Source organism: Pseudopodoces humilis, chromosome 5 (assembly GCF_049639895.1).
Source record: "Pseudopodoces humilis isolate 2021_Gansu_Grassland_sample_001 chromosome 5, ASM4963989v1, whole genome shotgun sequence".
NCBI classification, from domain to species: domain Eukaryota; kingdom Metazoa; phylum Chordata; class Aves; order Passeriformes; family Paridae; genus Pseudopodoces; species Pseudopodoces humilis.
In genome coordinates, this window is record NC_142204.1 from 14,594,829 (window position 1) to 14,608,964 (window position 14,136).

General features: G+C 42.4%; 1 protein-coding gene across 1 annotated transcript; it reads left to right on the top strand.

Annotated features, from left to right (window-relative positions):
* The first annotated feature begins 5,967 nt into the window (after positions 1-5,967).
* Positions 5,968-9,465, top strand: FGF23 (fibroblast growth factor 23). Its single transcript, XM_005531876.1, has 3 exons — positions 5,968-6,196; positions 8,399-8,502; positions 9,028-9,465. The coding sequence occupies exons 1-3, from the start codon at positions 5,968-5,970 to the stop codon at positions 9,463-9,465; spliced, it is 771 nt and encodes a 256-aa protein (XP_005531933.1).
* Positions 9,466-14,136: the final 4,671 nt, after the last annotated feature.

Genomic DNA, 14,136 nt, shown 5'->3' on the forward strand with positions numbered 1-14,136 from the left:
AGCAACATGAAGAACTATTGTGTCTACGCTACAATGAAAAAAAAATAAAAAATTGTAGCTCCACATCTACTTGAAAAGTCATTTTGTGAAGGAAAACCTGAATCAGGGACAGAGTTCAAGGCATATTTTTGCCAGATTTCTGTTCAGTCTCATAAATCTTCCTCTATGTGCTCCTTGTCACAGAAATACCTCAGAAAACAGGACCCAGCTTCTGAGCAAAGATGAGCTAACAGAGTTTAGCTGAAAAATTTAAGCCACTGTTACTTGTCTTGCCCTGCTCCTTACAAACTTTGATCTCTGTATTTCTTTAAAGACTCCAGAATCATGGACTGGTCTTGCAGTGGCTTAGGGAATCTTTCTATTTTCCTTGCATTAGAAACACTGAGTACAAGGACAATGTTCAGGCATGACTTTCTTCATTTATTATTTAGGCTTTTGTGTTAAAAAATTACGCTTAAAACTTATGGAGAGCAAAGATTTTTCCAATGAAGTTTTAGTTTCTAAGAGATCCCAGAAAAAAATAAGTCTCAGAGCTAAAGTGCAACATTTGCAATTGCACTGAGGCAGCTCTAACCGTATCACTCACATTGTCTGTTATTACTGTCCCACAGAAAAAGTGCCCTTGGCTGATGATGACGTCTGCATATTTTGTCTTCTTGTTTCACTGCATTCCCCTCTCCCTCTTTTCATTTTCCATTCCTAATTTCTTTAACCTAAACCTTTTTTATCTCTTCTTCAAGGAGGCAAATCTGAGTGAAACATATGAATCCAAGAGATTGGAGTAAATTTAAAATTAGGTTACAGCAAAGTTTATTATCAATCCTTGTCTTCTGCCTAACAAAGAGAAAATATCCATTATTATTGGAAACTGTCAATTAACGTAGTGGCAGATGTTGTTGAATCCTAAAAATACTTGGATCAGAAGGGGCTCCTGGATGTTTCTAGTCCAAGCTGAGATAATAATGTTGGGAAATAGGAAACTTTACATAAACCAAAGAGTTTTCCCAAAATAAAACCATCAGCCTGCTTTTAGGGCCCTTGCAGCATAATACAATAGGAGATGGATGACTGCAGTGACTTTCTTGTTGAGGCTGTGTGTCGGTGTCCCCAGGATTTCTTAGCACCTGGAAGCAAGCACACCAGGAGAAAGAAGACACTTTCTCAGACAAGACACACTGCCTGGGTAGGCAGGTCAGCAGGACTGGGTGTGCACAGGGCAGATTCCAGAATCCAGACAAACTTCAGGCCTTACAAGCCTCAACAGCAAACCAGAACATTTTTAGCCTTCCAGACCTGAGGGAAGCCTACAAGAAGGATGGAGAGAGACTCTTGACATGGACCTGGAGTAACATTACAAGGAGGAATGGCTTCACACTGACAAAAATGCAGGGTAATTAGAAGAAATTGTGGGGTATTAGAAAAAGTTGTTCCCTGTGAGGGTGGTGAGGCCCTGGCACAGGATGCCCAGAGAAGCGGTGGCTGCCCCATCCCTGCAAGTGTCCAAGGCCAGGTTGGATGGGGCTCTGAGCAAGCTGGGATAGTGGAAAATGTCCACATTTCAATAGGGGCTTGAAATGAAATTAAGAGCCCTTCCAATCAGGCCATTCTGTGATTCTATGATTTTTTTTTTTTTTAAATTGTGGGTATCAGCAGCTCTCACCACAAATTACACCCATCCTCTCTCCCACAACACCTAAGAAAACTCAGACCCCCTTAAAATGACAGGAACACTCTCTGTTCAGAAAACAAAACCTTTTAGGGACTGGTTCTGCTTTGCCTGGGAGCTGTGCCAAGGTTTTCAGCTGGAGGAGGAATGAGGCCCTTCATTTCAGTTCATTAGAGCAGGCACACTGCAGAAACTGCTGGTATATGCTGCGGTCCCAAACCCAGTGGGCTGTGCTTACCTCATCTTTTTCACGTAGGTGAGCTGAGCCAGGATGTTTTCTTTAGTCGTGGGCAGTGTGACAAGAATGGGGCCTCCAAATAAGGTCACTCAGGATGTGTTTAACAACACTGGGTGAAGTCTGTGGCAAAGGCATCTGCACACACACACACACACACACACACACACAGAGCATCCACTGTACATTCCCTCAGCTCAGTGCGTCAGTATTCCTAGAATAACTGCTGGAGAGGCACTCCACCCTTGTGCTTCCAACACTGGGGTGTGATCATCCCAGAGCCACTTGTAACAGTGATTTTAAGGAAGGGGAAGCAGAGGGACAGGCCCCTGATTTCCGTGATCTCTTTTGAGGAAATTATTAAGAGCAGAGGTAGTTTTGAATCTGTCAGCCCTGACTCCCGAGTGAGCTGAGAAGCAGAGAGCAAGAGGCTTCCTGAGGCCAGCACAGGCACTCAGATGGCACAGAATGCTGCAAAAGGGCACGCCACCCACCTGTTTAAATATGAGTCAATATGCTTTATTAGGCAAGAGTGCTACAGGTGATCCTACGTGATGAAAGGAACTCCAGCACTGAGAGGGGACGTGTAGTTTTACTCATAGGAGAATCCTGTAGGGCAAGTCCATTTGATTGAATAGAAAACTTTTTTTTTTCAACCCGCAAATTTCTGATGGTCCACAAAGGCCTTCCAAAATAAAACTGCAAGTCACTTGTAGTAACTTAAATCTGTTGTAAAAAAAAGCTTGCCTTTGCCTTACGAGTCCTCTCCAGAGCTGAGGGGATAAGCAGTAAAAGAAAGCAGCACAAGGGATGATATTTAGCTTCTGAGCGTTTTACACAGTTGAGGTGGCAAGTCTGGATTGCAAAAGGACCTAAAGCTGAAACTCAAAGCAGCCAAAATGGGGGAAAGTCAGACCCTGATCTGCTCCTGTGACCCTCAGCACCTTCTTTGTACACTCTTGCAGTTAAATGATGATACCTGGGAGGCCTGAATGTCATCCATGTTCCAGCTGAGGCACCTGGCCCAGGTGAGTGCCCAGAATACCTGTCTACACCTGAGCTGTCTAAACCTTGCCTCTGGAGCAAGGAGCAGGAGGCAGATGGAGCAGGCCTGGTACAAAGGCACGGCAGGGAGGGAGGGGAGACTCACTAAGGGCTGGAGCATCAATCATAGAATCACAGAATGATTTGAGTTGAAAGGGACCACAAAAATCATCTTGTTTCAACCCCCTGCTATGGGCAGAGAAACTTTCCCCCTAGACCAGGTTGCTCAATGATTATCTCAAATAAATTTCATCCTGTAAGCTGGGGTCTGTCTTATCCATCTTTTCCTTTCATCTTTTGCTCTGGAGTGAGGATTTCCTCACTTTACCTTGGTTCCTGACATTCACACTAGGTGGTAGTTTCTCCAGGCTGTCTCCCAGCAGCCTTTCCAGGAAACGTCTAAGGAGCACCCTGCACCGCTGTGGCACCTGACACTGGCTGTGTAGCACCCCTGCAGTACGAAGTGGAAAATGTGGCAATGTGAAATGGTTGTCATCTTTCAATTCAGTCCCATTTTTTTTCATTTTATTTCTCTCTACAACAAACAATTTCTATTAATTATCAGCAATTTCTTAGCTGAGAACTGAGAAAAGCCATGTCAAATCATCAAACACCACAGAGCAATATAGAAATCTGTAAAATCTATACCAACTCCTGCAGAAAAAAAATTGCAGAAATATTGTTATTACTGATGCATCAGCATACCATGCAAGACAAGAAAGGTTGTCATCACTTCTATTATAACAGACTTGGCTGAGGGTAAAGCAGCTTTCATACACCTGGCTACCCCATCAACATCTGAATGGGTAGAGGATAAGTGAAATGCTCACAGAAGGAATAAATGGATCAGCCTGAAATAAAAAAGACATGAACTGTAAAAAAAAAAAAACAAAAACCCACAACAAACCACATGTAGTGGGCATTTATAGGTTTAAAGAAAAAAAAAGTCTATGAAAAAGCAGAGTTCGTATTATCATTCTCACAAGCAGGGGCTTAATAAATCCTTAAATTCTGTTCAGCCCAGCAAATTAAACAGAACTTAGTAAAATCTGGAGTTTTCCTGATGTGGGAAACTTCAGAAGATGCCAAACAATTTAAGCTTGTAGAAGTAATCTTTGCTTGTCTGACTAACATAGAAAAAGAAAGAGATTCTCGCAACTGGCATATGCTTAAATGAGGTTGAATAAATTTTTCAAACATCTGAGAACATTTTCTGTGCCACTGAGGCACTGGAGAAAGATCAGATCAGTGCATGCTGCCAAGCACAGCAAAATGTTATGGTGAATATGAAACATCAAACCAGAAAAACTGCAGTCACAAAAGAATGACAGAATATTCCAAGAGGTAGAGTGCCTCTGTGAGATACTTCTGCAACCGAGGTATCAATATCCACATTTCCATGGGAGTCTTATCAAGGGGGGAAAGAACAAAACAGAGCAACCAACCAACCAACCAACCAAAAAATCCAAACATTTGTTCTAAGACCAGAGTGAAAAATATTGGTGGATAATTTCAACAGTAAATAGGGATTTTCTTTAAAATAAAATAAAATTTTAAAAAGTGAAGAAAAATTAACTCTCCTTTCCTTCTAATTTAATTTAAAGCATTTCAGATGTTATAACCAGTAAAACATCTGAGGCCTGGATTGTCTTTCAGTGCAGCCAGCTATGTTAGCCTGCTTAGTTTACGATCTGACGCTTATACACTTTGGCTAAAAAGTGCAGTCATTTACACAGGTGAATATACTCTGACGCAAGTCTCTGGATTTACACAGGTGTGGCAGTAGAATTTGGCAGGGTTTTACTAATTTTAAACAATAAAAAAAACAAAATCAGATCCACTTTTGCAGTGGGTTACAGCTGTATCAATCTATTAATGTTATCAATCCATTATATGCTGATGGTATAGCTCCACAGCTTGTTAATGAAACTAAGAATTTTTCATGCTGTGTCCAGCTAGAGACTGAAACTGAAGCTAACACTGCTACAGTTAAAATCTTCAGGTGCCATTAAAGAAATATTCATTTATTGCTTGGTACTTTTGTCAAGTTTATATTAAATTGTGAGAGAAACCTTAGCAAAGACTAGTTTTGGAACCTGTCGCTCCTGTCATTGATTCACCCATATACAGTGTCCCATCAGTTCAGAATTTTCATGTAATAAATGGAACCATCTTTATTTTAAATCAGAAAATTTGTCTGTAAAGACCCACAACACTGGCAGAACACCTGAGAAGCAGGTCTTGTATCTTGGAACATATTTTACAAACTCCCAGCCAGATGTGCAAGGCAAGAGCAAAACATCCAGTTTTTAAGTGTTTTACATATTATTTTCAGCTGGTTTTGGCCAACTTTAGATTATTTACGTGGCTCAGAAGGAAACAGGAGAAATCAAAGGGACAGTTTATTTGAAGCAGGTTCTGCTCATATCAAGTTCCCTTCACTTTAGTGACACAAATATCAGCCCAACAGGCTTGGTGTGGAACTTAGACAATAATGAAGGGAGAATAAGGCTCAGGACAACTTAATATTAACTTTTGGTACATTTGCAACAAAATTTTAGCTGTATGTGATGTTTCCACTAAATCAGAATGCAGCTTGGAAACGGTGAGGGGAGGTGGGAGTCTGAATAAACACATCTGGCAAAAAAGAAAGATAATTCAGGTCCGAAGGGTCATTCCCTTCAGTTCAAGTGCAGTGGATTGCCCTTTCTGGATCCAACAGTAGGGGCGTGGGAAGCTTTCAGATGTCATAGGGTTGTAGATAACATTTGAACATATGATTAGCTTTCGTGAGCTGTCTTTAGAAACCTTACATTTTTCCCCCACACACCTTAGCCAGAGATCCTTCCCTTGAGGTTTTGGGACACTTAAAATGTTGCTTTGCCAAAAATCAAGGATGTGGAGAAGGTTTTCCTGTGTGATGTCATGTTGCTGCCCTTTATAAGCCTCTGCAGAGAAGAAGGGATCCTGAGGATTCACACTCCAGGCACAAGGGGAGGTGAGGAGCAGACGCTGACGCACCATGGAGCGGCGAACCATTCCCCAGGGCATTCCCTGCAGCTCCCTGCTCCTGCTGCTCTGCAGCCTGAAAGCTTCCCTCGCCTTTCCCAACTCCTCTCCACTGCTGAGTTCCAGCTGGGGCAATGGAGACCACCTGATGCACCTCTACACCGACACAGAGAGGAGCAGCTTCCACCTCCAAATCAATGCTGATGGCTACATTGATGGTGCTCCTCACCAAACCATCTACAGTAAGTGGCTTCCTACAGACCTCCATGGGAGCAGGGGAGGGACAATGACATTTTTTGTTTCCTCACCACCTATAGACAATCCCCTCTTCTCATTAGGCAGGCAGGCAGAGGAGTACAGCCATGGGATGGAAAATACACATCATTATAATTCTTCTTTTGTTTAACAAATAAAATTGGTCCAAAGAAATCTAATGGATAGGGAATTTCATTCCTTGCCTAGGACAACTAAAGTGCTATGGTTCCTGTAATGCCCTGAAATGAAAAACCACCTGAATTATCCTTCACTTGATGATTTTGCCCCCAGTTTCTAGTGGAAGTTCCTATTAGAAGTTATGATCTTCTAATGATATGCCCCAAATAGCTGCTTCCCACTGATGGTGCTACCAAAGGAACTGCACTGAGGGAACTTGCCAGAGCAGTGCTGGAAAACTGATGACATCTATAAAATCTGTATTTTGGGGTGGAGGGCTGAAAACTACTAAAACTTAAGTTTCAGTGTGCACAGAACATAGGCATGCAAAGGTCAGTTGAAAAGGGTAAATCTATGAAGGACCAGACTGGCATAAAAGAAGTGTTGAGCCTTTGGGGCTCATGAGAAGAAACTATGCCCTAGTATCACTAAAAGGTTCTCAAACTGTGTCTTCATGGTTTATTTTATTATATATTTCATTATTCCTTCCTTTTTAACAGAGAATAATTTATTCTTCCTTTGCTTGGTCCAAACTCTTTAGTTACAAGACAAATTTGGGGGGCGGTGTGTGTGTTAAGACTTAGGGTTTTTTATAGCATTTCAAAAATACTTCTCTCTTAGCAGCATTCAAATCACAAGTAGCTTTGTATCATAAAATCAGGTTATTGTTATTATTGTTATTATTATTATTAGTAGTAGTAGTAGTAGTAGTAGATCTATTTTTTACACTCAATTAAAAATCTAAGCTTAGATAAAGAAGCTCTTACATAAGTAAATAAAGATGTTTTTTAAAGTTATAATTTAATTAATGAGGAAAAAGGATCACATTCTACAATTTTTTTAAGGAATTGATAATGAAACACAGAAATGCTGGCACTGTCTTGCTATTTTTCCTACATATTTAAAGATTTTATAAAATTAATTTTAGATATGTTGGCCAAGAACCAGTGTGGGGTTTTATAGAACAACAAACAGCAAAATACCACATTTTCCCATATCTGCCATGAAACAAGCATAGCAGGATTTGGAATGGTGGAGCAGAAAAGATGGACTCAGACAACAAAAGGGATATTGAGAGGGAGGGTGACTGATTTTCTGCCACTGAGCCACCAGACAATGGGAAGTACCAAGTTCTGCACCAGGGTGGCATGACCTGGGTGTGCACAGATCTCATGGGTGGGACAATGCAACAGGCACTGAGTCAAATGCAAGGAGCAGGTAAAGGAAAGTTGTTATTCCCACTTTACCTGGCACCTGTGACATCACTCTTGGAGCACTACAGCAACCCCAATTCAAGTTGGATGAGTTGAAGGTGGAGCTGGTCTGGCACAGGGTTTTCAGGGGGCCTTGATCATGATTTGTTGTGGTTTTAGCCAGCAAAAAGGATGTTAAGGGCAATGTAATCACAGAATCACAGTCTGGCTGAGGTTGGAAGGCACCACAGGGGGTCACCTGGTCCCACCTCCCTGCTCCAGCAAGGCCATCCCACAGCACAGGATTGTGTCCAGATAGTTCTGGAATATTCCCACTGAGGAGACTCCACACCCTCTCTGGACAATCTGTTCAGGGCTCAGTCACTGCCCAGGACAGAATTTCTGCCTCATGTCCAGGCGGAACTTCCTGGGATCAGTCCCTGCCCGTTCCTCTGGTGCCACTGCTGGGCACCACTGAAAAATACCACAGAGCAGTCACAAAGGTGAGGGGGACAAACTCCCCCTGGATGTGAGCAATGGCAGAGCTGAGGGCAATTTGGGACTTCAGAGGGAAAAAAAGTTGTCTTTGGGAAGTTACTGCCACATTGGAACGTGGCACCCAGAGAGGTGCCCTCCATCCTTGGAGTTTTCCAAAGCCACAGGAAACCATTTAGGGTGGATTTAGAGTGGGCAACAGTTCCAGGTCATGTGGGAGGTTGGTTTGGACTCCCAGAGGTCATGTCCAGCCAGAGCATCCACAGATCTGTAAATGCAGTGTTGAAATGGATCTCAGATTTGATGTTTTGTTGTTCTGAACAGGTGCCTTAATGATCAAGTCTGAGGGTGCTGGCTCAGTAATAATCACAGGTGTGAAGAGTGGACGCTACCTGTGTATGGACATGAAAGGAAACATATTTGGCTCGGTGAGTGACCTATCCTAAGCCTTGAGGCTGAATGGACAGTGCATTCTGCTGCTGTGGTGCACAGAACATAGGCATGCAAATGTCAGTTGAAAAGGGGACTTTTCACTGGCCCACTTCCCCAGCCAGGGCAAGCCTGGTTAGCTGCAGGTGGGGGGGGAAGTAGTAGGGAAACTCTGACACTTAGGTCAAACTTTGCTCTCTCCTTTGATTGTATTAAGTTGTACAGCTGACAAAAATCATCTGAGGTCCTGCCTGGGTAAGTGAGGATGAAATGAGATCCAGTGAGGGACCAATCTGTAGCACAGAGCCATGGGTGGGGACCCTCTGGGAGAAAACAGGGTTTATCATTAAAATTCCTTTGCTGAAAGCATGGACTTGCAACTCTGATCTACATTTGGGTCAGACACAGACCTAAGAGATTAGAAAAACACCTGCTGCACAATCTCATCCCTCTTTCCCTCTTTAACCAGTGTTTGTAATTCACCAGACTCCTCTGCTCACAGGTGTCATATTTTTTCCCCTCAGCATTACTTCAGCCAAGAGGACTGTGTGTTCACCCACAGGACGCTGGAAAACGGGTACGATGTGTACCAATCCCCCAAACACCACTTTTTGGTGAGCTTAGGCAGAGTTAAACAAGCCTTCTCCCCTGGTATGAATCTACCACCATACTCCCAGTTTTTGTCCAGGAGGAACGAGATCCCTCTGTTCCGATTCAACACCCCCGAGCCCCACAGACATACCAGGAGTGCAGATGTTGATCCGGTAGATCCTCACCAGATCCTGGTTCCGCAGAGGAAGGCCCCGGTGTTTGGCTCCCTGCAGCAGCAGCCAGCAGACTTTCCCCACATGCCCAGGGAGCCCATGAGGATCAACCAGAATGACGTGGTGAACCCCGATGATCCCCATGCTATGATGGAGGCCCGGAGGTACCCCAGCCCCCGCTTCTACATCACAAGATAACCGTGGCCCCCGTGCTCACCAGGTGAAGACAGGCAAAAGGAACAGTCTGTCACACTCAGCCTGAATGCCAAAGTGGCTCTTAGAAACCTGGGAGACATTGGGAGAAGTTCCTTAGCTTCAGATCTTGTTTTGTCAGTAAACTGCCATCTGTAAGTACAAGTCGGATTTTTCCAGCTTGGGCTCTACCAGAAAGAAGATCCATTTTTGAAAAGAGTAACACAAATCAAACCTTTTGGGGTCTGAATCACCTTACATTTGCTTCAATGAGGAAAACAAAAAAAGAAATCCCTTGTATGAAATGGGAAACTGATGTTATGTTACTGATGTAGAGACCTGGAGCATCTGTTATTCCAGCAGAGACAGGGAATCCTCTTAACTAGCACCATCCTGTCCAAGCACAGCAGACAAACTGCCAGGTGGTGTGTTACTTTATTATATCAAAATTACCATGTCATATATCCAGTATCTGAAGGGGCTACAAGGAAGCTGGAGAGGGGCTCTTTATCAGAAATTGCAGAGACAGGACAAGGGGGAATGGCTTCACACTGACAAGAGTAGGTTTAGATGGGATATTAGGAAAAAATTGTTCCTTGTGAGGGTGGGGAGGCTCTGGCACAGGTTGCCCAGAGAAGCTGTGGTTGCCCCAACCCTGGCAGTGTCCAAGGCCAGGCTGGATGAGGCTCTGAGCAAGCTGGGATAGTGGAAGGTGTCCCTGCCCATGGCAGGGGGTTGGAGTGGATGAGCCTTAAGGTCCCTTCGAACCCATTCTGTGATTTTTTGTTTTTAGCTTTTAAGTTAGAGCTTCATTCTCTCCTCACCCATATGAGTTAAAAAAAGGTCACTCTGCTGTCATAGGAGCAGTAGACATGGAGTACTGGAGGAACTGACAGGACAACAGGACAGGATTAAAGGGAAAAAGAGCAATTTCTGACACTGAACCCAAGCTGAGGTTTTGAAAAAAAGAGGAGAGCCTCACTCTCTCTCAAGTGGCTCTTTATTACAGTTCTACATATACTAAATTCTAACATCCCAATATGGGAATAAAGATCATTAGTTTTGCATATTTCCAACACAGAGAGAAGTACTAGGATTAACAATAATAAATTCTGTGTTAAACAGGATGTTTTGTTTTGCATAATACTGAACTCTACAGGGGGAAAAAAAATGTTTGATAAAGATCGAAGGATTAATATTTAGACTATAATGAAGACTCTCATCTAATGAGTGAAAATTAGGTTTATATTTAGAAAAGGAATGTTCAATTAGCATCCATGTTTGTATTCTGTTCTGAGCAGATATCAGATGCTTTATACTTGTAGGAGTGAAATTAGTATTTATTAGGAGATCTCTAATGGTGACAAAACCTTTTCCCTAGATTGTTTTATGCTTTGGGTAAGTTCACTTTGAAAAAGCTATTCTTGATGAACTCTTCAGAAATCAGGTGCAAGGCACTGATGAGCAGCACAAAATCCAGTGCGGCAGAGATTTGAGGTTTTTATTTTGTGGGGTTTTTTCTCATGCTGAAACACAGATTCTTCTGTTCTGTTTATTTAGAGTAGTTATCAGCTTGACAACAATTTGAAGTGGTACACTGCTCCTCAGAGTGCTCATGGCAGCAAAGAATTGGATGCTGTTCTTTTTTTCTTTCTTATGAAGTAGTTCACTGAAGCCACTGGAGTTACATCAGTGCAACAAAATCAAAAGAACCCCCTGGGCTTCTTGCTTTCATTTATTTTTTTCTGGATTTAGCACAACAGCAGGACTGCTGACAGCTTTTAAAACAATCTATTTCCATCCCCCCCATATTTGTATATATACACAATATCTCTTTATCTACCACATCCAACTCATTATGCTGGAAAAGTCATAGGTCCTGATTCTGCTCTTAGAATGGTTTCCCTAGATGGAGAGATTCCTAATTAGTATAATTACTTAGGAACACAGGACAAGCCAAATGATCAGGATCAGTCCAGAATTTGTTTTTCTAAAGTTATTGTGGTTTTTGATTAATTTCTGAAGAAAAAGAGTGATTCAAAGAAACAAAGAGAATTGCAGGCAGGCAGACAGTCATGCAGTCGTGCTTTTTCTTGCTTATTCAAAATACAGCAAGACTTTTTAACTTGCTGACTATACAGTGGAGAGGTGTGATTTTATTTATGTTCTAGTTTGATATCTTTACTTGATTCCTATACTGTTATTCTTGGCTTTTGCTCCCTGAGAGCTCTGGACTTCAAGTACACCAGCAAAGTTTGCATTTTGCATTAATTGTTGGAAGCTCCACAGAGCTCTTCTCTAGGACTCTGAGGCAACTGCACCACAACAACTGGAACCACTAAAAAGCTCTGTCCACATTAAATTTTGATGGGAAATATTGGTGGGATTAAATCTATAGACCATCTCTATATTCCTGCACTAGAACAGAGTAAGAAGGGTTGCTCACTCTATCAGTAGCCAGGGGATAAGTAAGCTAAGACTGAATAGATGGTGGATTTTCCATCAAAATGAGTAATTTTAACTATAGGCAACCGTATCAAAACTTAAAATAATTTATTCTTCAATGGAGATGCTGGAAATCACCAGCTAGCAAGAAAGCATTACTTATTTATGTCACGGTATTTATTTATTTATTTGAGTGGGTCTTAAATCCCACAGAATATTTATATGTATTTATAATAATGTGTTATAGAGACTATAATTCCTTTTACAAAAGTATCAATAAACTTTTCTATTCTCTCCAATTTCCTTTTATAAAAGTACCAATAAACTTTTCCATTCTCTCCAAATGGTGGATTCTGCATTATCTGAATGCTTCCCCTTCCAGAAGTACTTGAGTGAACACATAAATGGTAGCAGCAGTGTCTGAAAATGTTTGTGTGCTGCTGTCCCCTGTGAATTCCAGCCTCACAGGTTGCAGCTTCCTAAGTGTTTCATGCACCCCAAATATAAAAGTTCTGCGAAAGATGATGAGAGAAAGAGTGTCTTTGTAGGTCTAGACTGACCATGAAGGGATTTTAACCTCTATTGGGAAACGTCTTTTACAAGCAATGGGAAACCACAGGTCTGTCAGTTCAGTTCTGCTGGGAATTATTTGTGATCCTGCCTCAAAGATCTTGGGATAAAATATACTTGGTAAATTAAAAGCCTCTGCAGGGAGGGCTCTGAGCAGGGCCCAGGCTCTGCTCTGGGGGACCCAGCAATGGCACCAGAGGAACGGGCAGGGACTGATCCCAGGAAGTTCCACCTGGACATGAGGCAGAACTTCTGTGCTGGGCAGTGACTGAGCCCTGAACAGATTGTCCAGAGAGGGTGGAGAGTCTCCCTTGCTGGGGATATTCCAGAGCTGTCTGGACACAATCCTGTGCCCTGTGCTTTGGGATGGCCCTGCTGGAGCAGGGAGGTGGCACCACATGAGCCACTGTCAGGGTCCAGCCATTCTCTGAAGACTCAAGCAGTTGTAAGACTGGAGGTTCATCATGTCCTCCTCTGCATGCCATTCTGCCCCACATAGTTATTGATGATGCCTTCCCACTAATATTTCCACATTCCTGTATTTTTATTTGAAGTCATTACCAAAAAAATTTCCCCTAAGGAACACAAATAGCAGCTTTACTCCAGCTCAGTACTTGACCTTGGACATTACCACTTCTATGCCCACTACTTCCTTGCATACCTTCTTCACCATGGTTTTTCTCCTAAGCAACATTTATGTTTCCCAGCTGAGCTGATGGTTTCCATTCTGGCATTAAGTATTCAATTAAGATTCACCTAGATAATATTTCATTTTTCCCTTGCCTATACATTAGTTAACTTCATCAAAAAACTACCTATTTAGTCTAGTGTGAACTACTTACGGTAAAAACTCATTTAATTAGATTCCAGGTTTCATTTACCTCTCTTGTCTGTAATTATTCTCTCCTTCAGACTTTGTTGCATTAACCATTATTTAAATTTCTCTGGAGAAGTAGAATGAAGCTGTGTGATTCTTGGGACTGTCCCATGCAGCACCAGGAGATGGACTCAATGATTCTTGTTGGTCCCTTCCAACTCAGGATATTCCACAATTCTGAAACTAATTTTATGATTCCTGCCCTTCTGAAACCAAACCCCCTTTTTTCACTTCAGCTTTTAAATTCAGTAAATTCACTTTTCAATGGCCAGCTCTTCCAAAATAGATTCAGGACTTACTACATTCAAGTCTGGTGCACCACCCTGCTCCCATTCAGCTGGATGACACAGCTGGGCATCAGAAGGAAAAAACATTACACTCAACAGAGTCTTGCCTGGCCCTCAGGTGCTTTCCTTTGGTGACCACTAACAGCCTGTTCAAGATTCCTGGGTTTTCCCATTCCAGTGGCTCTGCCATATCCATAGATACAAGAGAAGCAGCTCACAAATCACTGCACAGTTAATTTGTGCCCATGCAGCTGCCATTTGCCTGGGATTACAAAGATCCAAAAACCTCAGGCTCACAGCCCTCAAAAGCAGGACACATCTGGGGGAAATCTGACATTTTTAAGTCCAGGCATGTGGCCTGTGGATCTGAGGCAGCCAAAAGCTTGGATAGATAATGTATCTGATTTAAATTCTGTTCTAAATGAAAAAAAAGGGGGAAAACCCTCCTCCTATTGCAAGGCAGAGCTATGTCCAGAAAAAAAAAGACCTGTAGGAGTA